General features: G+C 46.4%; 1 protein-coding gene across 1 annotated transcript; it reads left to right on the top strand.

The window, feature by feature from the left end:
• Nucleotides 1–1644: 1644 nt before the first annotated feature.
• SYNJ2BP (synaptojanin 2 binding protein) lies at nucleotides 1645–25532 on the top strand. Its single transcript, XM_006267944.4, has 4 exons — nucleotides 1645–1895; nucleotides 9768–9904; nucleotides 19162–19257; nucleotides 22188–25532. The coding sequence occupies exons 1-4, from the start codon at nucleotides 1832–1834 to the stop codon at nucleotides 22326–22328; spliced, it is 438 nt and encodes a 145-aa protein (XP_006268006.2). The 5' UTR covers nucleotides 1645–1831; the 3' UTR covers nucleotides 22329–25532.
• The last annotated feature ends 248 nt before the right edge of the window (nucleotides 25533–25780 follow it).

Genomic DNA, 25780 nt, shown 5'->3' with positions numbered 1-25780 from the left:
TTCATACCTTTCTAACTCCCAGCCTACCACCCAGCCACAGAGCCACTAAGCACACAAGTAAGACTACTGCTTCTCTTAGACTTCTCATGAGGTATGACCCCAGGGGTCACGGAGGCTCACAAATGAGGGTGAAACAATGGTCCAAACCTGAGAAGGGCGTTGTGTCCTGCCAGTAGAGGCCATGGGCAGCCTTGAACTCTTGTCTATTTGCCAGCCCTGGAGCCACCAAACCCTTAGATCAGGGTCCTTCCTCCTTACGAGGTATGGCCTGAGGTATCTTGGCCATCCTCAAATTAAAAAAAAAAAAGGCCACATTTTGGCTGGACCCAGCCACTCACCTATATAGACACTCTCAGGGCTTGGACTGAAGAATGGGCTGGAATAGGGGGCTTGGCACAGCATGCTGAAACCCCCAAAGGGGTCCACAGACATCTGAGTTTCCTGCCTTAGGGCCCCCTTAGCACCTAAAGGTCTGCTTCTGGACATGACTCAAAACATCTATGTCTTGAGGATGTTAAACAGCTAAATGGCTAAGCCTGGTAACTTAAGCTTCATCAGGACTGACGAAGTAGGTGTTCCCACACTTATGATCCCTTCAGGACTTGATGCAATTTGGTGTTTTCATGACACACCCGCTGAATTGGACCTTGAGCACAGTATAGGCCAAGGAGGAATGGCTCCATCCCCTTATCCAAGTCCAATAAGGAACTTAAGGAGGGTCACTTCCAGTTCCTCTCTCTGCCTAAGGGGTATATCAAAACCTGTATCTTTTGGTTAACATTAAGGACAGGAAAACTAATTTCCTTTCATTTCAGCTGGGATCCTGTACAAAGTTTTGACGTGGTTGGTGGAGAACACAACCCCTTGTTTTTGAGCAGCAAGCTCTAAGAGGCACCGGTACCGCCCAGGTTCTGGGCTCTCGCTTCTCTGTTGTGCCCTGTTTTGTTGATCCTTCCAGAAGTACTTTTAAACGAGCACCTTCACTGTTTGTGCGTCACAGGCTTCAATCAAATTAAAGGTGCAATGCATCAAATTCATTATCTTGTGTTAAATTAATTTGCTTGGGAAAATGATTTAATAGATTTCACAGACACTAAGGCTGGAAGGGACCTCAGGAGATCATCCAGTCCAGCTCCTGCCCATGGGGCAGGAAGTCAGCTGTGGTCAGAGGATCCCAGCAAGATAAGCCTCCAAATGCTTCTTAAAGGAGCCCAGAGTAGGTGCTTGCACCACCTCCGGAGGGAGCCTATTCCAGGCCTCGGGGGCTCGGACAGGAAAGAAGTTTTTCCTTATGATGATCAGAAATAGTCAAACATATAAACAGTGCCTGCTAGAACAGTTCAGAATCAGAAAAGACACGATGAAACCTGAAATCTTTTACAAACTTTTTATTCTTTTCTGACATAGGATTGCCGTATTCTTTGGTTTGGGGGGAAAGTGCAATGGAGACCGTCAGAATAACTAGTGAGGTTACAATATGCAAGTGATCGAAATGGGGCCTGGGGAGGAATTGACTGGGGTTAATTTACCGCTCAATGTAGAGGCCCTCTGGGGGGCGTGGTGTGTGTCAGGATGTTAATCTGCCCCGCGAAAGCGGCAGGGCGGTAGCGGGGACGGCAAGAACAGAGGTGAGCGCTGCGCACGCCTCCAGAAACTACATCTCCCAGAGCTCCCCCTGCCCGCGCCGCCTCCTCCCAGCCGGGCTTTCCGGTTTGGAGGCTGATGAAACTGAAAGTGCTGCAGCGGTATCTGCTTCAGGGAGGTTGCTTCACCTTCAGCTGAGTAAGGAGCAGGGGATCAGGTGGCAGGCAGAGCCTTAGAGCCATAAAGCATGAGCGGAGGAGTCGAGTCTGGCCTCTCTGAGGAAATGATCAATCTCACCAGAGGACCTTCAGGTACAGAGTTGAAGTTGGGGGGGGCGGGGGCTGGGCTGGGCTGGGCTGGGCTGGATGCTTTGCCCATGCCGAGATCAGCAGCTGCAGCCTCCCCTGGCTCTGAGCACCTCCCTGGATTCAGGGCTGCCAGGAAAGCCCCAGGCCGAGGCCTGCATAACCTCAGCCCTTGTTTCCAGCAGCAGAGACATTTGCAAAGACCTTCAGGATGGAAATGAAATCTCAGCAGGAGGTGGCAGTGAATACCAGCACTCAGAGCTCTCCTTTCTGGCATGCTTGCAAGAATGCTCCCCAGCCATGTGGCTTCTCATGCTGCTGGGGAGGGGTTAACATTGCTCTGCGCTTGAATTAAATTCACGTGTCCCCCTCTCCTCCCACCCTGCTTCCTTACTCCGTGACGTGACAGAAGCATTTGCAGTGAGGCTGCCTTGCTCTCCAGTTTGCAAATAAAAGATCCGCAATAAAATAATAGTTTTGACTGTGTGAGCGAGATGGAGAACGCAGCCGGATTGTTTTCCAAGGCAATACACGTGTGTGCATATCTTGACTATATGCTAGTTGTGCTTTTTAAAAGGAAGAACAACATGAGACTTAAGGTTCAACTGAAAGCTGTTTCGTTTTTTGGTTTTTTTTAAACTGCAGTGAAAGTCTAGGAGATAAAATTGCAAGAGAGAACAAACCTGTGAGGGAAGTCCTGGTGAGGTGCACATGTGGGACTCTGTGCTACCAAACAATTAATGAGGGGGAGGAGGGGAAGAAGCTGACAAGGTTCTTTGGGTAGATGTGATATCTTTTATTAGACCAACTAAATAGTTGGAAAGATTGCTCTTTGCAAGCTTTTGGGCACAAACACCCTTCCTAAGGCATAGGGAGAGTCTGGAGTTGTTAGGGATTGCTCTTGCCTACCTGGAGGAAATGGGTGACAACAAGAAATAGTTGCTTCTGCTGCTCTTTTGTTCTTGCTGGTCCCATGAGCTCCAGTCCACAAATTAATTTTAGTGGGAAGTAGGCACCAGACACTTATGGGAGTTGGGTGCCTAAATACTTTGTGGTTCTGAGCTTTGGACCTTATTTAGACTAGGGAGCAGAAATACGTAAGTTGGCTAATGTGATTTGAAGCTCTACCTAGGCCAAGCGTAGGCATATTATAGCACAATTTAACAATGCATGTTAGCTGGTCATTATTGTAACAGACAAACTGAGTTATGCTCAGGCTCCTAACATAACTTTAGGCCTTCCCAGAACTAAGGAATTAAATTGTATAGAGTGCCTTATAAGGCACTGGGAAAAGTGAGTGCTATGATCTCTACCTGGTTAGCCCATAGTTTCCCTAAAAGGAAAGGAAACCAAAAACAGAATAGGATTGGAGTACCTTATCTAAAAAGATGAGGTAAGAAACTTGAGGATTGGACAGTTTGAGATGAGAAAGTTATAAAAGTAGTGGACAAACAAAGAGACAGTGTGTGTTTGTGTTGCCACCCTGGGGAGACAGGAGTAGCCTTGGAAATCTTGCTTTGGGTAACAAGGAATCCAGAAACTAACATCTTGCACACCCAGCTGAGGATCTGAGGCCAGTACCACCGAAGGTCGCTGCTGTAATGTCTAAGGAACCAACCACTTGCCAGGTCGTATTACAAGGATAATTATCTTGTAATAAGCCCTAGGGGTTACTAATAAAGTTTACTTGATACCAAATCGGACGAGGGGCCGTGTCAATCCTTGGGGGTCTCTGGTAAAAGGAATCCTGTGGGCAACAATTGGCGAGCCAGCCAGGGGCCAGAGAGGGATTGACGGTGTCAAGTTGGGAACTACAGCTGATGGGCAAAGGTAATCTCTTGGGGGTTTCTTGCAAAAGTAATCCTGGGGGCAACAATTATGGCTGCTGACACATGGGGGTGGGGAAAAAAGTGTGCTTTATCGGCAGAAGCAGTGCATCGGTTCAACCCAGCTCCGTACTGTCTGTATAGATCAGGTGCTTCAGTGTGGCTTTTATAGCACTTTTATTTAAAGCTGATTCAATCAGCTATTAAAGCGCCAAAAAGCCTTACTAAAGTGCCTGATTTTTACAGAGGTTGGGTGAACCAGGTCCAATGCACACAATGCCTCTTCTAGTTATGTGGTGGGCTCGGTGTGGGGGTGTGCTGAATTTAAAGTAAATGTTGGTTTTTGAGGGGGTTTTTACATCTGTAAGCAGCCAGTGTGACCTCAGATCTCCCCATTTAAATACTCCAGTGGTTTCCATCCTGTTGATCATAGCAGTCCATTATATTTTCTTGTATTCTGGCCTATGCTGTAGTCACACAGGATTGGGCAATTATTTTGGCCAGAGGGCTGCTTACTGAGTTTTGGCAAGCTATCAAGGGCTACATGACAGGCAGGCCAGGGCAGATTAATATTAATTTTCTAAATTTTTTAGGGGTCCTGCAGGCTGGATAGAATGGCCTGGCGGGCTGCATCTGGCCCCCAGGCCGCATTTTGCCCACCCCACTGTTGTGGCACCCTCTTGCTGAGGATAAAAGAATAGACTCCTCGTTGCAGCATAGTTGTATACTGAAAGCCAGTATAAGGAGCAGCACATGACTATAAAAACTGGTCTTTTCAAAAGGAGTCCAAGTTCCCCAAGAGTTGAAATGTAACTGTGAAAGTTCTTTTTTTTATTTAAAGAAATTGGACGAAATGGTTTCAATATGAATAGTGAATTGCAGATAAAATTCGACTCCTTGCCTTTTAGTAGAAGGACAAAAGATAAAGAACATTCCCACAATGAACAAGGGCCAGAATTTTCCAAAGCACTTACTACTACTGGCACTCAACTGAGAAGAGCTTGGATTTGTTCTTGGAATGATATTGAAGCCCCATGGCTCTTACTGATGTCACCTGGGTGGCAGTTGCTGAGCATTTCTGAAACTGCTGAGCAGTCAAAATTAGCGGTTGCTTCAGAAAACATTGACCAGAGTGATGATGCCCTACCCTCTGCCTGTGCTGGTTAGTAAGTTACTTAAATAGGTGCCTAAATGACAATAAGTGACAATAATGTGAGTAGGAAGGGGAAAACGAAGTGGGGAAGGACAGTGGAGAAAGTAGTCAGCTGTCACTGTGGCAGTCAGGCCTCAGTTGGCAGCTCCTTCACGGAGCTCTGTCCACGGGCATATACCTCGCATGCTTCATGGACACCTCCGATACTGGCCCTTTCTGCCAGCAGAGGGAGACCCTGGTGCATGCCTACCCTGAATGTGCCAGGCTGCAGCTCCTCTTCCAGCACCTCCTGAGAAATCTCCTGCTGAGGTTTTGGCTGCATTTCTGCCCACATTTTTTCTTTATGCACTCCCCATCCTTGGCCCCACCAAGTCCTGGAACCTCCTGGTCAACTTCTTCCTGTCTGTAGCTAAGCTTGCTATCTGTCTGACCAGGAAGGAGGCTCTGGCTGGGGGGAACCCAAGTGACTCTGGGGCCATATTCCTGACCCTCATTCATATGCATCTCTGGGCAGAATTTCAGTAGGTGGAGTCTACTGGTTCCTTGGATTTATTTGAGGGCCTGTGGGTGCTGGCTGGTATGTTCTGCTCAGTGTTCTTCCTTGGAGCTTTTACTAATGTGCATTAGGCTGCCTTCATGCACACTAATGAACGTGCACAGTTTTTAAGTGACAATGCTCAATAGCCTATTTTACTGCAGATTAATCACACTTTTTTACATGATGCTTTAATGCGCAGTAAAATAAGCTACTGCTCATTAAAGTACACGTGTAGACATGCCCTGTGTGTAACAAATAGGCTGTGGCAGCCAGGCCTTCAGGATTGTATTTGCTTTGAAATTGACATGATTTATTATGTAATAAAAATGTTGTTGTAAGAACTGCATTCAGTTAGTAACACATGCATTAAGTTGAGACTTGATCCAAAAGACCTGCAAATTTAAGGGAAGTTCTGAATCTGGAACTACATTTTGTGGCTCAGGGTTTAATGTTAATTAAGGTAAGTACAAATGAAAACCTACCAGACCTGCTGGAGCATAGCTGGTGGCCAGTTTTGGCTTCACTCTCATTTCCAGAGGCTGCAGTATCCATATCTCAGTTGTTGATGTAATTTTAGTTTCTGATGGTGAATCTTATTCCAGCGGGTGCGCTTACAAGAGACATTTACTGCGCAGTTGACTAATTAACTGCATAGTAAATGTCTCAGCATCTACACACGCACGCATTTTAGGGCTCCCAAAACTAATAAACTCTGCAGCAGGGTAGTACTTGTATTTTTCCGCCAGCCAGGGCAGCGTCTACATGTGCACTGCTATGCATTAAAAAACTCTGCAGCAGGGTAGTACTTGTAAAATACTTGTATTTTATAAGTATTACCCTGCTGCAGTTTTTTTTTTATGTGCAGCAGTGCATATGTAGATGCTGCCCTGGCTGGCTGGAGCCACCAGGTGCTTCAGCACAAGGTCTGCAGCCCCTGCACTGAGAAACCCAGGCCTCAGAAAGCCTGCCCCACCCCCTCTGCACATGGAGACTGGCAGGGGGAGCAACCAGTCAGCACCCTCCCTCCCGCCCCCCATCTCCATGTGTTGCCTAGTGGCTGCATGGCACGGGGGCTGCCTGCACTCTGCACAGGGGCTGCCTTCCACTATGAAGCACCCTGTTCCCCAGCCAGCTGGGGCAGTGTCTACACATGTGCTGCTGTACACGAAAAAGCTTATTCGTGCATATTAGTCTTATTAGTGCATATTAATCGTGTGTGTAGACATGCCTAGTGAAAGGCACTGGCTTCAGAGCCTTGCATGCTTAAGTCACCTAGTTATTCACAGGATAAAGGTACAACACAGGTAGCAGCAAGCCAGAAACCCCCCACCAAATCTCTCTAGTATGCTTGGCATCTGATCCTAAACCTGTTTAAACTGGTAGCCTAAAGTTGAAAGAGTTTGCACATGCTGAATCATCCAGTCCTGTTCAGAGGAGCTGGGCTGCTTCTATGTCTGTACTGCTTTAGCGGTCTTAACTCTGGTTGCTCTGGTGTTCAGTTGATGCCCTTATGCTAACTAACTGCTGATAAAATTCTCATTTGCTGAATAGAAACCCCTGCTGACTGGCAACTATTCCCACACAGTTGAGAATATTCCGACTTGAATTTTTTTGGTTTAATTTAGTCTCTTATCCCCTGGATCTGAAATATAATTATTTAGATCTCTGTGTTCTAGAGAACATAGCAGATACATTTAAAAAAAATATTAGATGCTAAGTGTGTACTAACCAATAGGGTGAAGGTACCATCAACTTGTCATAATAATAGAGCCCTTATCACATCGCTTATCATTCACTTCTGTGTCCAAAGAGCAAAGTACTGGTATTCTATATAGCACAGTATAATCCTGTCTCTCAAACTGTACATTGACTGGTTTACAAACTCTTAAAAAGGGTACTGTGAAAAACGTCTGTCAAAAAATTGCAGAATGGCAAAAATATCCACCATGGTAGAAGAGTGAGCGCCTGGTGTTCGCACTTTTTAGTTGTTGTTCAATTCTTATTGAGCTGGTGAAAAGTCATGTTTTGTGAAGACAGATTATTTTCTGGTTTTCTGCTGTTGGGGTTAATCTGCCTCTAAATCTGTAGCTGAATGGCTACCCTTTACCAAGCAAGGCAGAACTGTGAGACTTTTTTACCGGGCACAAGTGTTTTGTATGGATGACCTAGAAGAAACAGTTACCACTATTCATTTCACACTCACCTTCACCCACCCACATCCCTCCTTCCCAAATTGCATCCAAAAGATAATGACTTTTTAAAACATAGTGTGCTCTGATTAATGAAATCTTATGAAAACCTTTATTTGGTCATGACTGTTCCTGCTACAAAACAAGAGAATAGGATTCTTTCATGTTTTCCTCTCTCCCCAGTAAATATTCTATGGCACTGATGCTTTGTTCCCAGATTATTAGTTTTATGGCACACACTTGTTAATTTGTTTTTCATTTTAACTGCCACAGAAAATGTAACCTTATTTAAAGCTGCTACTAGGGTACCAGAAATTCCAGTATCTCCTTCATTTTCCCACACCTCCCCAACCCTGTATCCCCACAGTTTCTGCTACCAAGTCCACCCTCTCCACCATTTGTCTAATATGGGCAAGAAGGAGCAGGAAGAATGGTGGGTGGATGGGAGCTCTTCATGTTCCCCTGCTTTTCCAGCAGAGATTGTACTCTGTGAACGCTATAGCTCGCCCCTCTGCCCTTTGATATCCTAATACTAAACTAAAAAGGTACCACAAGCTGTGGCAAGCCACTTTTCTGGTAAGCTGCTTGTTCAGTGTTCTCTGTTCTCCACCCAATGCAGGCAGAGAGAGAGAGGTATTCAGCTGGTGAAGTGGGTGTTGGGGAGCAGGAAGCAGGAATTTATATCAGACCCATACTGCTGGTAGCTTCTGGGTGACAGGTTTCTATCAGAATATGCCTAATTCCTCCTCTCCTTCTTCCCTTTCTCAGCTGTTTTGGTAAAGTTTGACTTCCCAAACTTCTTGCAGCTAAATCCCCCATCCTTATCATTTATTATTATTTATAAACCTGTTTCTTTGCATCTGTGATACAGAAGGGGCTCTAGCAACCCCTGTGTTTTAGCTTTTGAATTCAGTCTGTTCTGGATTAGACTAAGCAAACAAGTCTTAATCTTCCAGGGAACTTTAATCCACCAGCTGGCTACAACCAGAATTCGATAATCAAGATTTATTTAAAAAAAATAAAAAAATCCCAAACCCTCTAAAAACCCTGCCTTAATGTGGATATAATTTCTCTGTCAATTTATGCAATTTTCTAGTTTGTTTTTTAAAACGTAGAGTTTTGTCTTCATTTCCTGTCATGTTTTTGGATTCCTGAGACGGCATCAAGTGCTCACTTCAAATATGAGATGGTTTTATTCAAGGAAATAAAGAATGCCCTAAAGCCTGATCTAAGTCATTAGATGTGGTTAAATACAGGGCTGGGAGCTGAGAAATCTGGGCTCTGTGAGACCTTGAACAAGTCATGTCAAGTCTCTCTATTGTAAAATGAGGTTACTGCTTACTTGCCTCTCAAAAGTTGGTGTAGGTCTGATGCACTTTTGCTTGAAGGTCCTCTGTGAGATATCAATCATGTTTGTTTCCTTTAAGTAAAAAGTTATTGAGAAAATTGTTCTGGACAGTGAGGGCTTGGAGTATGTGCAGGTTTGTGTGCGGCTACACTGGGAGTTGCAGGGTAGAGGAGGAGGCAGGGCAGCATACAGGCTAGGGGTGGGCACAATGGCAAATCCAGCCAGTGGCTGGACTCCATTTCCCAGCAGCCCCTGCCCATATCGCTTCAGCCAGTTTCCATGAAAACCCCAGCAGCGGGGGGGGGGGGGGCAGGGTTTCCATGGAGACTGGCTCCAGCAGCGCTGGCAGGGTGTACAACTGGGTGGGAAGCTGCTCTGGGGTCAGGGTTGGGATTTTATGGCAGTGACAGCATAGTTTGGAGCCGGGGCAGTGCCAAAATCTGCTGCCTGCACACCCTTGCCCAGGGCATGTGGGCGGCAGATCGCAGCTCTGCCCTGGCTCCAGACCATGCTGCCACTGCCATAAGATCCCAGCCCCGGAGCAGCTCCCTGCCCAGCTGCCAGCCCTGATGAGGCCAATCTGGTCTCTGTGGAAACCCTGGCTCCGCTGCTGCTGGGGTCTCCATAGAAACCAGCTGCAGTGATGTAGGCAGGGACTGCTGGGAAATGGAGTCCACTGCAGACTTGGTGTGGCCTGTGGCCCGGGTTTTGCCTGCCTCTGATGTAGATTATTATCCCTACCAGCTGCAAGGGTGGCTCAAATTGTGGTTAGCTATCTCTCCTATCTCCCTTGTTTGATGTGCTCTGTCTCTTGCATGTCTCAGGGTTAGGCTTTAACATTGTTGGAGGGACGGATCAGCCATACTTGCCCAACGACAGTGGCATCTATGTCAGCCGGATCAAAGAAAATGGGGCTGCTGCTGTGGATGGCCGAGTACAAGAGGGGGACAAAATTTTAGCGGTAAGCCCTTCTCTCCCATCCTCTTTTATACCTTGTCTCTCTTCTTACCTAGCAGTTCTGCGTCAGAGGTCTCCTGTTCAAAGCAGTTCATTGAGAAAAGTGGTTCAGTGCAATCCCTTCTTTTGTCAGTCACGGCAGTTTATTAATCTGTGCACTTTTGTTTCTGCCAGCCAATGCTAAACAAGGAGATTCTTTGTGATTTTTCTTAGCATGTCCTATAGTGGATAGGTGGAACCTTTTCAGATTTGGGTTAGCTACGGGCTTGTCTTCACTTGAATATGAAGTTGTGATCTCAAGGAGCTGCATTAACAAACTTATGAGACAATGCTTTACAGGCCATTATAGATGGGGAACAGCTCTGGGTAAGCTCAAGGGCAGTGAGTCTCAGCTCGGGTGTGCAAGATCCTTTGAAGGCTGTCAAGAAGTCTGAGGAGATAAGTAGATAAGTGCGGGATCAAACTTGTCCCTGCCTGCCCAATTCCCCTTTCCCACTACCTAGCCCCTCTGCAAGGAGGTGAGCACTGCAAGGAGCTAAAAATTAGTTTTTGAAACTGAGTGCCAGTCAATTCACAAAAGTTATGGAAGGGTTCCTCAAGTCCAAAAAGGTTGAGTACCACTGCTCAAATTCATTTATGCAATTAATATGCTGCCCTTTCCACCAAAGGTACTGGGGAGGCTTACAATAGTAGATTTTAAACACAGACCTACTAAGCAATGTCTCAGTCTAGCTTTGTTTGCTGAAGACTTCCCCAAGTAGGAAAGTCTTACAGTGCTTCCAAAACATGTCCAGGCTTGGACTCTGGTGGGTCTGAAGGAGGGAGTTCCAGAGCTGGAGAGCAATTACCAAGAATGACTTCCCATGTTTGATACCAACCAGACTTACAGTAGCGATAGTACTTGCAGGAGGTTGCTCTCGGCTCAACTTGGGGATTGCAGTGGGGCACAAGAGACAAGGCTGTCCTTTAAGTATGTATGGCCCAGACCATATAAGGCCTTGTAGGTCAAATCCAGTGCCTTAGGTTGTGCCCAGAAAGCTATTGGAAACCAGTGCAGATGCTGAAGGATTGGAGTTATGTGCTCTTGTCACCCCACCCCCATCAGAAGGTGGGCTGTCACATTTTCACCAACTGCAGCTTTCAGACATTTTTCAAAGGCAGCCCTATGTAGAGCACATTGCAATAGTCTAGCCTTGAGATTATGAAGTCATGGATGGTGGTGTCCACTGGCCAGATCTGAATCTGAAAGAAAGGGTTGCAACCTTCTCACCAGATGGAATTGGTGAAAGGTGATCCTAGCCACGGTTGCTACCTGAACACCCAGGAGCACCCTAAGCTTGCAAACATGAGTGACAAGGGGAGGCTGAACCCCATCAATGATAGGTGTTCCAATCCCCACCCAAGGCAAGTGGTTTGCCCACCACCATCACCTCAGTCTTGTCCAGATTCAGTTTCAGTTGGTTCTCCCCACATCCAGTTGTCAGTGTAGACTTGGGGGCCAGGGTCAGAAGGAAAGAAGAGATGGAGCTGAGTGTCATCAGCATGCTGATGGCACTTCACACCAAATCTCCACATAATCTCACCCAGCAGCTTCATATACACTTTGAGCAGGAGGGGTGAGAAGATAAAACCCTGGGCAACCCTACGGGGAGGGTCCTGAGGGGATGATGGACACTCACCCATCACCACCCTCTGGAACCTCTCTGCTAGGACCACTTATGATGACTTAAAAGGTTCTAAGATAACCAGGTCTACGTTCTCTTCACATATTATACTACTGTAATTCTACATAAATTTAATAGAGTTACTTGTGATTTATATTGATTTAAATGAGAAAAAACAGTCTCTTAATCTCCAGGTAGCTTTCCCATTTATGCTGGTCAGTGGAATAAAGATGATTACAGCACTAACTGCTTTGCTCAGGAGAATCTGAGCTTCCTATTGAGCCATAAAAGATCGAAGTGTAATACATCAAAAGTAATTTAGGCTCTTTCTCCTCAACATAATTATGTAAAAAGGTGGCTCGGATGTTGTCTTTTAGTATTATCAGTCATACAAAGCAATCTTTTTTAACAAGCAGAGATATGCACAGGTATTTGCTGATAATCTGTCACATACACATTTTTAAAACTCATTTGTTAATCTTTCCTATGTAAAGCATTTGCAGGCACTATAAATAAATTAAGAGTGACTTGTGTAAGATGGAGTCTGACTATTGATCCAAAGAGTGATATAAAGTTAAAATGAGGGAAGTTGTATTACTTTATCTTGGCAGTATAATAATTTTGTGTGTGTGTATTTGAAGCATGTAAATGCCAAAAAGAGGAGGAAGAGGTTAGTGTGATCTAAGAGCAATGGTACATAATGGGGCAAAAGAAATTTTAGGTGGAATATCAGAAAATATGTTCAATGTAACCTGGCTATGAAATGTTTTTCAGTGAGAAATAATGGATTTCTGTTATTGGAATAACTTTCTAGACAGGGCTGGACAGCACACAATTGTAGAGATCCATCTAGCTTTATTCCATGGGTTGAATTTGCATTTGTCTAGCCCAGGTGTGCTCAATCCCCAACCTGCGGGCCAAATACAGCTTGTAGAGCCATTGCATCTGGCCTGCAGAGCTCCCCATGAGGAGGGAAATTTGGTGGCAGGGGAACGGTGGCCATTGATATGGTCACCTCTCACTCCCCTGCCAAAATCCCAAACCCCAAGGTCTGCTCTGTCAGTTGCAGCTGGGCCATGCCTCCTCCCCTGCATCTGGATTGGGGCTGGCTCACACCTCCTTTTCCCTGCAGGGCCAAGCCATGCTGCCTTTTTTCCCTTGGGGTCAAGCCACATCCTGTGGGGCTGGGCTGCGGCTAGGCTGCCCCACGCCCCCTTCCCCATGGCCAGATGGTGCCCATTGCATTGGCCCTGGTGCCAGATTGGGACCACCAGCAGGATCCAGCCCATGGACAGACAGAGCACTGCCAATCCGGCCCACTGGGGAAGAAGGTTGAGTATCCCTGGTCTAGCATGTTAATTAAAAATGATCCAGTGTTCATGCGTTATAGAGTCATAGATTGTAGAGTCGGAAGGGACCACAGTGGATCATCGTGTCCGACCCCCTACTCCTGGCAGGAAAGAGGACCGAGGTCAGATGACCCCAGCGAGGTGACTACCTAGCCTCCTCTTGAAGACCTCCAAGCTAGGTGATAGCACCACCTCTCTTGGAAGCCCATTCCAGATCCTGGCCACCCTTACTGTGAACAATTTCTTCCTAATATCAAACCTAAATCTACTTTCAGTTAGTTTACACCCATTATTCCTAGTCACTCCCTGGGGCGCCTTAGTAAACAGCGCATCCCCTATTCCCCGTTGACCTCCCCTAATAAATTTATAGGCGGCCACAAGATCTCCCCTCAGCCATCTCTTGTGAAGGCTGAAGAGATTCAGCTCTCTCAACCTCCCCCCGTAGGGTCTATCACGAAGGCCACTAATCACGCGAGTGGCCCTCCTCTGGACCCTCTCCAGATTCCCTGCATCCCTCTTGAAGTGCAGTGCCCAAAACTGGACACAGTACTCCAGCTGCGGCCTGACCAGTGCCGCATAGAGGGGGAGCATCACCTCCTTTGTTCTATTAGTCATGCACCTGCTAACGCACGACAAGGTGCGATTGGCCTTGTTGATGGCCTCGTTAAACTGCTGGCTCATGTTCATCTTGGAGTCAGTTATGACTCCAAGATCCCTCTCTGCCTCCGAGCTGCTGAGAAGGACACTCCCCAACCTATAGGTGTGATGGGGGTTCCTCCTTCCCAGGTGGAGTACCTTACATTTATCTTTATTAAATTGCATCCTATTTCTCTCTGCCCATTGATCCAACCTGTCCAGGTCAGCCTGAATCTGCTCCCTGCCCTCCAGTGTACTAACTTTACCCCATAACTTGGTATCATCAGCGAACTTGGAGAGGGTGCTCTCCACGCCCTCGTCCAAATCGCTGATGAAGATATTGAATAATATCGGTCCGAGGACCGAACCCTGCGGGACCCCACTGCCGACCTCCCTCCAAGCCCTTATACTTAATAAAAGGGCATCATTATCTTATGATGGCCAATAAAAGGTTCAAGGCAAGGCAACTGAAAATGAAAGCTTTTATTTTTGATTGCATGCTTGATCTGTTAGTAAATGATCATCCATTAAGCATGAATGCATCCTACAGTTAAGTATTTGGCAATACCTGTCTTAAATATCCATGCGCACATTTTTAAATGGGGCAAATGCTAGCATGTCTAATTGATTTATCAAATCCTTAGTGCATATCTTTTTTACATCCTTAAAATGTTTTGTTTAAATTGCATCTCTCCTAAAAAAAAAATGTAAGAATTGGTTAGGACAAATTTACTATATCATATTCTGCTTTTGATTCTCTTTACAGAAATTTGCAATCCTCTTTTAATTTTTTCCCCTTAAGACTTTTGTTTAGATACCTAACTTATACTGTGGCTGTAATATATAGCTTCTCAATCTGTAATTAATATTGGCTTTTTTACTACAAAGTCCATCAGTTATTAGAATCACAGCAGGCAGAACACATCTGATTTTAATAAAGGAAGTGAAGTAAAAAGTCCATGCAGACTCCTGTTGGAAAACTTGACAGTTTTGATGCTTCATTGGATTTTATTAATTATTATAATAAAATTTAAACAATAAATACTACAGGCCAGCAGACTTTGACATCTAACATTTACATCTGTTGCCTAAAATATTCATGTAAAATTTCCTGCCACTTTGTCATTTTCAGGAACTCTGAGACTTCCTTTTCTAACATTTTTGTTGTCCTCTGTTTTGCTGTCACCTTTGTTCTCAAGCCTATGGAAAACTAACATCTGTACAGGAAGGCTGTTGTCTTGCTTCAGTTTTGTCACATTTCTCATTGACTAGATGTGCATTTGGCTTGTGTCACTCTTGGATCTTGTCAACAATGTCTTGCTTGCTGACTTCTGCAGTGACCATCAGTTCCTTTGTCAAAGGCCACCAATTTTTTTTAAAGGTTTGAAGTGGCCTTTTTCCAGATGGAGAATGGTTTTTGACTTCCTCACCTACGTGAGTCATGTTGGCAATTCCTGCCTTGAAGTAATGACAGATGGTGTCAGCTTTAACAGTGTCCCAACGACTTTGCTTTTGAAGAGCATTCAGAAGCACTAGTTCTTGGACGTACTACAGCCAGTGCCTTGAGTTTCATTGATTGTTGCAATTACTTTGTCACAAATATGTTAGTGTATGCTCTTGATGCTTTGTATGATGTCTTGATTGGGAATCTGTATGACTGAGGTCGTGTTGGCAGGAAAAATAGTAAATATTCTGCAATACAACATTTGACAGGTGCCCAGAAGGATTATCCAGCAACAAAACAATCTTCCAAAACTTTTTCACAAGTTCATGGTGCCATTCATTTATTCCTCGAGGCTTGAGCTTGTCATCTGTACATTTTTGCTTGCTCTTCAGTCAGTGGGTAGTGCTCACCCCATGAGAGCATTGTGGAGTCTTGCTCTTCCTTCTGACTTACTAGGGTTTTGGTTTTTTTTAATGCCTAATATTGCAAATCAGAAGCACAGTAATGCCATCTTTCTGCTTCTTTCCACCATTAACAAGTTTGAAAAGAAAAGTCTGATTCGTAGGGTGATCATACTTCCCATTTTTGCTAGGAATGCCCCTTTTTAAACATCTTTTTGCACTGCCTGCCATGCCACACATGTATGGTAAGAGGCATGATTGTGGGATCATGCACTGGATCCAATTGCTTTTTATTGCTGGTGAATTGGCAAGAAGCAGGCACCCTTAGCTGAGGCCGCAGGCACCATGTGCAGCCAGGACCCAGAGACCCCATCAACCATGGGATTCTGGGTCCCAGCTGTACATGTGGCGCAGCCTGGACCCAGAGCCCCATCAGCTGTGGGATCTCTGGGCCGCAGCTGCATGTGAGGTGCAGCTGGGACCAAGAGCCCTGTGCGAGCCCAGGAGTGTAGGTTGTTGCGTGTTGGTCTAAGGACATAGGCAGACAAGGTTCCTTGGGTGAATCTGATATCTTTTATTAGACCAACCCAAATAGTTGGAAAGTAGTTATTAGGCAAGCTTTCGGGTTCAAAAACCCTTTGTCGGGCTAAGGAAGTTTCAGCAGTTGGTGTGTGCTCTTCCTGGATGGAATGAAAAGTAAAGAAGCCAGCGGCTGGGCTGGTATGCATACAAGACAGGTAGTCAGTGAAAATGTAGATTGAGGAGTCAATGGGTGAGAGAGAGGCTGGGGAGGGGGATGGGGGGGGAAGAGAGAGAAGGGGGATGAAAGTGGAGAGGTACCTGGCGAGTCAGATGTCAGGCAGGTTATAATGTGTCATAAATCCAATGTCTATATTTAGTCCATGATTTTTAGTATCCAGGAGGTTGATGAAGTAGAGTTCATAGGCTCGTCTCTGGGAAGTGACAGTTAGCCTGACGAAGGGTTTTTGAACCCAAAAGCTTGCTTAATAACTATTTTCCAACTATTTGGGTTGGTCTAATAAAAGATATCAGATTCACCCAAGGAACCTTGTCTACCTGTGCGAGCCCAGGGATTTCATGCACCCCCAAGTCCATGGCAGCCGCAATCCCTAGAGCTCCGGGCTTGCACCCCTGTGGTTGGAGCCCTGTTAGCTGACGGGCTTGCAGCTGCAAGAGAGGCCCTGCCACACTTGCAAATTAAAACTCAATAGCAACCAGCTATAAAGTTAGTACACATTTTTGAGGTCTAACTGTATAGCTGGCTGGAGCATTTATCATGTGTTAGCTACTCTGCATATGTAGCTGGTCTCAAGGTAACTGCACAATTCACCAGTTAATTGCATGGTACCTGTAGTGCAGAGGGGACCTGTTTGGTCAAATTAAATTAATCTGCAGAACTGATGTTTAAAAATGGAACTATCTTGGCAAAAAGACATGACTTTCAATCCCCCTCCCCATCTCCCTCTGTTCTCCAGTGCTCTGTATTTCCCCTCTACTCTCCAATACACTCAGCTGATAATTGAGCTCAGAGACAATGGTGTGTCCTGGCTTGGAACTAGGGAAATACAATCACCTTAGTGATTAGGCATTGCTTTGTAGGGGGAAAAAAAGCCAGTTTCATCTGTGCTGAAAATCTTGTCAGCACAATACTCTTGCAGCAATTTGGGCAAAACCTGTGACACCCTCTTTCCACTGACATTGCATTGGCATTCTGCTTTTTCAGCATGCTGCCATGTCTTTTCTTTTACCTACTCAATTGTCAGTGAGCTTAGAATTAGTATAACCAGTCGTTGTTGTTGGGCTTCTTGCCTTCTTGACAAGGATTCAGCAGGTGATTAATGCTTTGTGGTGTTGTGCATGTATGAACCAAAGAGATTTCAGTCTTTTCCCCACTCTTGTGTTCATAGTTAGCATTGAGGTTCCCATGGTCAGTGCAGAAGGTAAATACCTTTTTGCTTTAAAACTCTGTTGAGAATCAAATGAGACATGCCCAGCTTCATTGCTGCCTCCTTTTGATGGCACTTCCTCAGCTTCTGGTTACTCCTTCAGTAGAGTTAAGCACTCTCAAAAAAAAAAAAAAAAGTTGTTAGCTGGTCAACACTGTGATACTCAGTAGTCACAGGTTGTTGTGTAGCAACTTAGTTGTACAGTGAATGTGCTCACACAGAGGCAGTTTGAACTGACTTGATTCTAGCAGAAGGTAGGGTAGATTTGCACTTTACAGACTAACTAAACCATATGTTATATATGTATATATTTGGTACACACACACACACACACACACACACACACACACACACACACACACACACACACACACACACACACACACACTTGTATAACATAAGCTTTTGTGAGCCTAAGATCACTTTATCAGATGCTGCCATGAAAGCTTATGCTAATGTATATAATCTCTGATTTATTTAGTTTACAAAGTGCAAATTTACCCTGCCTTCTGCCTGACTTCAGACTAACATAGCTAACCACTTCTCTCTTAATTCCAGTGGCTAGTGGGGAAAAGGCTTGGATGTATAGATTATAGTTTAAGACTGATTCTTATAAGCAGCTGATCTGATAAAATGAGATGCTCACAAGCAGTAGAACATGTGTGTAGTACAATGCTTCTTGTGTTGGTTTTGGAGTTTTGATTCTAATATTTGGCCCTTTATTAAGCGAGAGTCTAATAACCAGGAGACCTTGTAATATTAGCTGTCTCAGCTGTATCTTTTTACCTGTTGGGTCCCTTAGCAAAACGAATGACTCCACAAGAACCAATGTTGACAGAGCTAGTCCATTCTAACCTGGTTTTGCTCCCATGTAACTTTCTCAATAGCTATTCTGTAGGGGTTGACGTTTCTCATGCTTCATCTGAAGCCAAACATGAATATATTTGCAAAGTTGGAGGAAAAGTTTTCTGCTTTGCCAATAAGAAAAATGTGTTTTTAATTATTAATGTAAAAAACAGTCCAGGATAACTTGGATTAGCTTCTAAACTTTGCGCTTGTCCTGGCGGTTTGACCTGAATCAGAACAGGCACAGCACAGTCATTTGGACATGTAGCCCTTCTAAGGTGCATTGCTGCTTCTCTGCATCTAGGTGGCCAGCAAGAGCACACAGCCCAGCCAGCTTGTCCCAGGAATAACAGAAACCCACCATAATGTTGCAGGTGCACCCGAGCCATGTCCTGGGACAAAGCATTAGCATGTTTTATTCCACATACTTCAGAGGGACTTGAAGCAGGACAGTGGACATGAGTATCTGTTGGATTCTGATATACTTGCCCTGCATTGTGCTTCATGTTCATTAGATCCTGTACCATCAGCCAAAAAAGTATCCTTTCCACCTGACATTGCTTTATTTCTTCAAAAGGTAAAAATAATTCACAGTGGCACCTAGTTTGTTTCAGGCACTCAGGTAAACCTGGGTAGGAGAAGCTGGGTAAGAAAGGTAGGCTCTTAAGCAGGTATTTCATAGCAGGAAGCATAATATAATTTAGGTAAAAGGCTTTGGATAAATATGATTGTATTGTCTATGTCCCTTTATCCACTCTGTATATCAGAATAAAAGGTGAGACCAAGTTACAAAGTTCAGAACCAGCTCCAAACTTCTAACCTCTTCTTTTCATTAGATTTCCCACGTAGAATAATGTTGGCCACCTAAACTGTTTCCTGTTACCTTGTCCAGTCTCTCCAAGAGTTGATTTCTGATCTCACAGCTACTGGTTCTTCCTTTTGTTCCTTTGTTAGATTAATGGCAAGGACCTCAAGGACTTGCAGCACCGGGAGGCTGTGGACTTGTTCAGGAATGCAGGCGATGACGTGTCTCTGAAAGTTCAGCACAGGGTATGTATAACAAGCTTCTAAGGGGTGACCTGAGTTCTTATGTATCCCTCTTTTCTCTGTGGAAAAAATAACAGAATTCCCAGGGATTCAATGTGAACAATGTGTGCAGGGTTTCCTTGGTTTGGGTTTTTTTATGTTAATGAATGGCCCCTTCTAGGAGGCCTTCACCAAGTAACCAAGCACTGGCAGTATCTCTATATAATATTACTATTTTCTAGTAGCACTTGGGATGGGAGAGAGAGGGTTTAGAGTCTGTCCTCACCCTCCTCTGTTGGGAAAGAGATACACTGTTTCACGATATGAGCAGATGAAATCCCAAGTCCCCTCCTACACCTAAATCTCCAGTTTTATGTTGTTGCTGGGTAGAAGAAAGCAAGATGTTTAGAGGAGTGGTTGACTCCCTACATGTCAGTCTCGGCTAGGAGGCTAAAGACTGGTGGGACCCTAAACGAGAATACCTATAGGCCATCCCTTCATCTTAGGGGTGAGGCACATTTGCAAGGCAGTGTGGAGGAAGCTTAATAGTGCTGGCATTTTTATACCCTCGGTCTGGAGGTAAAGGCAAGTGTCACGGCTGGGTCCTTCAGGAGGGCCGTGATCTCCTTACGGCCCCCTCACCGTGCCAAGTCGGCCCAAGGGCACCCTCAAATTCTCACCCGCCACGTCTTTGCTGGTTAGATAAAGTTGGGAGGCTGCCTTATGACTCCCTGGGCACGGTTAGCTGGGACCTCTGTCCCCGTGTGTTCCCGGACCCCCTGGGGGTCTCCCGGTATGATGGGTGCTCCCCAGGCACCCTAGCCTTATGAGCTATGCGTGGCTCCTACCAACCCCTAATACCACGCCCCAAGCCTCGCAGATGTACTGGACGTTGGTCCGTCAGAATACACGCCTGCTCTCCTGGGCCTCCTCTATGATCTAGCCCACTCTGGGCTCTCTCCTCAGGCTCACTGCACTGCTATCCCCTCTCCTCAGGGACAACCGCAGCACCACGCCCTCGTCACTCTCTCCCCGGGTCTAAATTCCCTGGGACTTCTCTAAAACAACCTGGCCCGCTACGGGACTTCCAGCCGAGCCTCTGGTCCCTTAGGCCCACTGCACGGCTACCCTCTCTGACCCAGGCTCACCGCACTGCTATCCCCTCTCCTCAGGGACAACCGCAGCACCACGCCCTCGTCACTCTCTCCCCGGGTCTAAATTCCCTGGGACTTCTCTAAAACAACCTGGCCCGCTACGGGACTTCCGGCCGAGCCTCTGGTCCCTTAGGCCCACTGCACGGCTACCCTCTCTGACCCAGGCTCACCGCACTGCTATCCCCTCTCCTCAGGGACAACCGCAGCACCACGCCCTCGTCACTCTCTCCCCGGGTCTAAATTCCCTGGGACTTCTCTAAAACAACCTGGCCCGCTACGGGACTTCCGGCCGAGCCTCTGGTCCCTTAGGCCCACTGCACGGCTACCCTCTCTGACCCAGGCTCACCGCACTGCTATCCCCTCTCCTCAGGGACAACTGCAGCACCTTGCCTTTCTCCTGGGGCGTTGTACCACTAACCCCTTCCGTCGGGGTCCACCGCAGCACCCTATGCCTGTCTGAGGTCTACTGCCGTACTAGCCTATGACTGGGCTCGCTATGCCCATCCCGGGCTTCTCAATAAGGCGCTCCCCCTCTTCGGGGCTCACCATACCCACCTTGGGCTTCTCAATAGTCCCCCCCTTTCTCTGGGACTCGTTGGGCCCACGCTGGGCTCCTCTAAAGTGCGCTCCCCCTTTCTGGGGCTCGCCACGCCCACGCTAGGGCTTCCTAGCAGTGCCGCCTTCTGGGGCTCATCGTGCCCGTGCTGGGGCTTTTCTAAAATGCCCCACTCTGGGGCTGGGGTCTACGCACCCTGCAAGTTGCGCCTTTCTGAGGCACTGGGGCCCCCACCCCTCTGGGGGTCCCTATGAGGCCTCCTCCAACCCCTTATAGCCTCACCCTAGCCACCGGTCTTTTAAACAACAACAACAACAACAACAAAACCACAAGCCTCCTGGCTACAACTTAACTTAAGGCCGCCTGGCTATAACAACCTCGCTCCAATCTCCCGGAGCCACTCTCCTTTACTCTGCTCGAGCAGTTCTTGCATCTCAGCCCCAGGAGCTCCTCTCCATCTGGCCGCCGGCAGGGAACTGCCAGCCTGGCTTCAGCCCTAGGCTTTATAAGGGCCAGGCCCTGCCTCCTACAGGCAGCTGACTCTCATTAGTTGTAAGTCAATCTATCTGGGGTTGCCCTGGCAACTCACAGCTGAGTTCATTATCCCCGCTAGGGCTTTTCCCCAGCAGTTTTCCCCTCTCTAGGAGCGGGGCAGCGAGGTGTGCCGCGACAGCAAGGCATTTAGAAGCCACTGCTGTTAGTGGCCCTTCTCGCAGTGCTAGAATTCATAATAGAAATGCTAACCCAACCTGAACCAGTGCTGGGGAAAGTCTTTGAAGAAATGTGTAGCTAGGTCGTGCCGAGATCCCCTCACCCTGTGCAAATATAAAAGGGGAATCCAACGTAGGCCTCTTCCTGGCAAATGAACATGCTGGAGATAATGTATTGATGCCTAGAGAGGGAGTGTTTAATGCACTTTTCCTGATCTGTGTATCGCTACCCTCTGCTGCATGGAATTTAACCTGCTCCAGCTGTCCTCTCTGCATAGTCCCTTGCTTATGCAGGGATATAAAAGCATTTAATGCTGCTTGTAGTTAATGGAAGGTTTCCTTTGGAACAAGCCATAGTGGTGCCTTTTGAAGCAGAGTTTCATGTTCTGAACCTCCTGTGCCTCAAATGTACAATACAAGTGGATGGCATGTTGTACATGCTTACAGAAGCATTTATTCATTATCACATAGTATTGCTGTCTCTCCTGCAGTGAGGGATATCTCTCTAACACTGGTACTTTTTCTCCATTATAGCTGCAGCCACAGAATGGCCCAGTGGTTTACAGAGGAGATGGAGAGCCAGGTGGTATTCCCTTAGCTGCCATTTTGGTGCCAGGTTTGGCACTAGCAGTGGCTGCAGTGTGGCTCTTCCTGAGATATCGACAGCGGATGTGAAAAGTTCACCCTCCAAAGATCTCTGCGTATTTTCCACATCTATGATATAATTTAAAGAATGAGAATCAACTGTTTTTTTTCCTGGACTGACATCGAAAAGGGTTATTGCCTATCATAAAGTTGCTGCTGATGTTCACTACGTTTTTTTTTTCTTGTGGGATGGATAGAGTAGGATGAAAGTAAGAGATGAATAGGATGATTGTGTGTAAAGTGGGATGTGCCATTTCTCCCTAATCCCATGGAAGTGTTGCCACCCCCTTTCTCTCGCACCCTGAATGTTCAAATACTTTCACTTATTCCCTATTTTAATATGTGACTTCTAGGTGGGGAGGGTTGGGAGGGCTGGGGGTGTTTTTTAAAACAAAACTTTTATTTTAGAGTTCTTCTTGTTCTTTAACTTTTACAGCCAACAGCCTGTGTCTGTGCATCAAGGATGAAGAGAAACAATATTCAGGCTGTCTTGTTTTATTCCTTCCTTTTTGGGGGAGGGGGCGGGAGGTGGGCTTACTAACTAAATGCCTTAGAGAAATATGTACAGTCTTACCTGTGATTTCACAGCTAAAGTTCTCAGTGCCGTTGCTAGTTAAAACAAATATTCAATGTCCATGTGTATTGTACTGGCCCAGGAAAGGCAGGAGGTAGTATGGCAGAGTAGGAGAAGAGGAGAGCAACTGAGAAAGCTCTGGAGAGAAAAGCCAAAGAATTGCAAAAGGAGACCTTCTGCCAAGTCCTAGTATATTGGAAGAAGAGAGACCCCCCCCCAATGGGATCACAGATCTAATCAATGGGAAGTGATGTCATGAAATACAAGTTGCATGGGTTTCTAAAGCAGTGGTTAAGCAACAGCATATTAATCCACAGAGCTACCTGAAGCACTTATCTTCCAAATTAAACAGAGAGATATTGTCTGTGTGTGGTTTGTGCCTGAAGGAAGTGTCATAGTTACATAGTTTCATAGTAGCTAGGGTCAGGAGGGACCTGAATAGATCTTCTAGCCTAACCCCCTGCCACAGGCAGGAATGAATGCTGGGTTCTCAAGACCGCAGTCAGGTGATCATCCTTGAATTTGCCCAAGGTAGGGGCGAGGACCACTTCCCTGGGAAGCTGGTTCCAGATTTTGGCCACCCTAACTGTAAAATATTGCCTTCTGATCTCTAACCTAAACCTGTTCTCCATCAGCTTATTACCATTGTTCTTTGTCACCCCAGGTGGTGCTGGGGAGAAAAGGGCTGTGCCTATTTGCTGTTGATCTCCCCTGATGAGCTTGTAGGCAGCCACCAGGTCCCCTCCCCCCCCCCCCCAGCCTCCTCTTGCTAAGGCTGAACAGGTTCAGGTCCCTCAGTCTCTCATAGGACCTGTCCTGCTGCCCTCTCACCAAACGGGTGGCCCTCCTCTGAACCCTCTCCAGGCTGGCCACATCCCTTTTGAAGTGCGGTGCCCAGTACTGGACGCAGTACTCCAACTGCGGCCTGACCAATGTCGCATAGAGGGGGAGTATCACCTCTCTGGACTGGCTTGAGATGCATCTTTGGATGCATGACAAGGTATGGCTGGCCTTGCTGGCTGCGGTCTGGCATTGGTGGCTCATGTTCATCTTGGAGTCATAATGACTCTAAGATCCCTTTCCGCCTCTGTACTTTCAAGAAGGGAACACCCCAGCCTGTATGTATGCTGTGTATTCCTTCTCCCAAGGTGCAGCAACCTGCTTTTGTCTATGTTGAACCCATCCTGTTCTCATCTGCCTACTTTTGTACTCTGTCTAAATCTAGCTGCAGCCTCTCTCTCCCTTCAAGTGTGTCCACCTCGCCCCACATCTTAGTGTCATCAGCAAACTTGGACAGCGTGCTTTTAACCCCCTTGTCTAAGTCGCTCATGAAGATGTTAAATGGTGTGGGCCTGAGGACTGAGCCCTGGGGGACCCCACTGCTCACATCTTGCCAGGTTGAGTACGACCCGTCCACCACTACTCTCTGGGTGCGCCCCCATCAGCCAATTTTTTACCCATCCAACTGTAGGCATCAATGCCACAGTCGTTTAATTTATTGATGAGGATGGGGTGGTAGACAGTGTCAAAGGCCTTCTTAAAGTCTAGAAAGACTACATCCACGGCAACACCATCATCCAAGGATTTAGTTACTTGGTCATAAAAGGCAATCAGGCTGGTCTGGCAGGACCTGCCTTTGATGAACTCATGCTGATTGCCCCTGAGCATGATCTCCCCTGCAGGGCCCCCACAGATGTGCTCCTTGATGATCCTCTCCAAGATCTTCCTGAGCACCGAGGTGAGGCTTACAGGCCTATAGTTACTTGGGTCCTCCTTCTTCCCCTTCTTGAAAATTGGGACCATATTACATAGTATCTTTCTGTAATAGCAGCTGATTTGCTGTCTTCAGAATTCCTTCAAAGACTTTAAAATGAAGTCAAAGACTTTATAGAGTGAAGTCATCCATAATATTGGTCCATGCTGGCTACTGCTTGTTTGCAGAGGCTGTTTGATAAGGCTTCTGGGAGTGGAAAAGGAAGATGTACAATCATGACAGATGTTCTGTTAGTACACTAAATGTTTTTGAGGAAGAGCTGAAGGATTTAGGAACAACAATGAATTTGCAAGAAGCACCCCATTACTTTCTATAAAAGAGAATAGTGAAACTTGGAAGGGTGTTTAACAGGCTGCTACTTTTATCATAATCTTAAGGGAGTGAGGCAACAAGGGCAACACCATTATTTCAACACAGAGTAAAGCTGGATTGTACTGATGGGAACCAGGCAGAGGAGAATAGGCAGAAATGTGTCAGTGTCCCAAGGTGCTTTGATCCTTTTGGATGGGCTGTAGGGCAAAGCACTTCTAGATGCTGGGTGGGATCTCTCAAACACACTTCTTGAGACATAGTACCTGGAAGAAGAGCATGGACCAAAGTCAGATGAAGAGAGAATTTAGTAAATAAGACTGAAGGAGGAGACCATCTCTGTGGGAAGGGTGCAACTGACTTTCATCTGCAGGACTTCAGCTTCTCACTATGATTGTTCTGTTTGAAATGTTCCAGCTGACATGAGTTCACTGGAGTGAAACCTGTTTCTCTTGTATCCAAGGAAGAATGCTGTTTAGTACTTGTAAAAGAGAAGTGATATATGTCTGGTCTATATGATGCCAAAAAAATCAGATGCAATATATATTATGTAATATTATAAAAGCCTTAATCTGTCTGTCTGTCCATAACACCTTATTCACACTCTGACAGGCTGGCAAACAGCTAATCGGAGCTCTCCAAGAGCATCCAGCCAGAAGATGCCACGGCGGAGTGCTGCCACGACAGTGGGGACATGGGGGCTGGCCTTGGCCCCCCCCATCCCCTGCAGGCAGCAGTGACGGAGGAGGGTGGGGAGAGCAGGCCCAGTCCTGAAGTGGTGGGAGAAGGGGCGGGATTGGCCCCGGGCCTGGCCTGAGCCCCAGC

Source organism: Alligator mississippiensis, chromosome 2 (genome assembly GCF_030867095.1).
Source record: "Alligator mississippiensis isolate rAllMis1 chromosome 2, rAllMis1, whole genome shotgun sequence".
NCBI classification, from domain to species: Eukaryota; Metazoa; Chordata; order Crocodylia; family Alligatoridae; genus Alligator; species Alligator mississippiensis.
Note: the sequence above shows the minus strand (reverse complement) of the source record. Positions and strands in the feature narration are given on the sequence as shown.

Bases quoted from the DNA above. Each gene is read 5' to 3' on its own strand.
- SYNJ2BP (XM_006267944.4), top strand. From the start codon at position 1,832: ATGAGCGGAGGAGTCGAGTCTGGCCTCTCTGAGGAAATGATCAATCTC. The intron at 9,905-19,161 runs GTAAGCCCTTCT...TTCCTTTGTTAG, and splicing joins AGGGGGACAAAATTTTAGCG to ATTAATGGCAAGGACCTCAA. The intron at 19,258-22,187 runs GTATGTATAACA...TCTCCATTATAG, and splicing joins CTCTGAAAGTTCAGCACAGG to CTGCAGCCACAGAATGGCCC.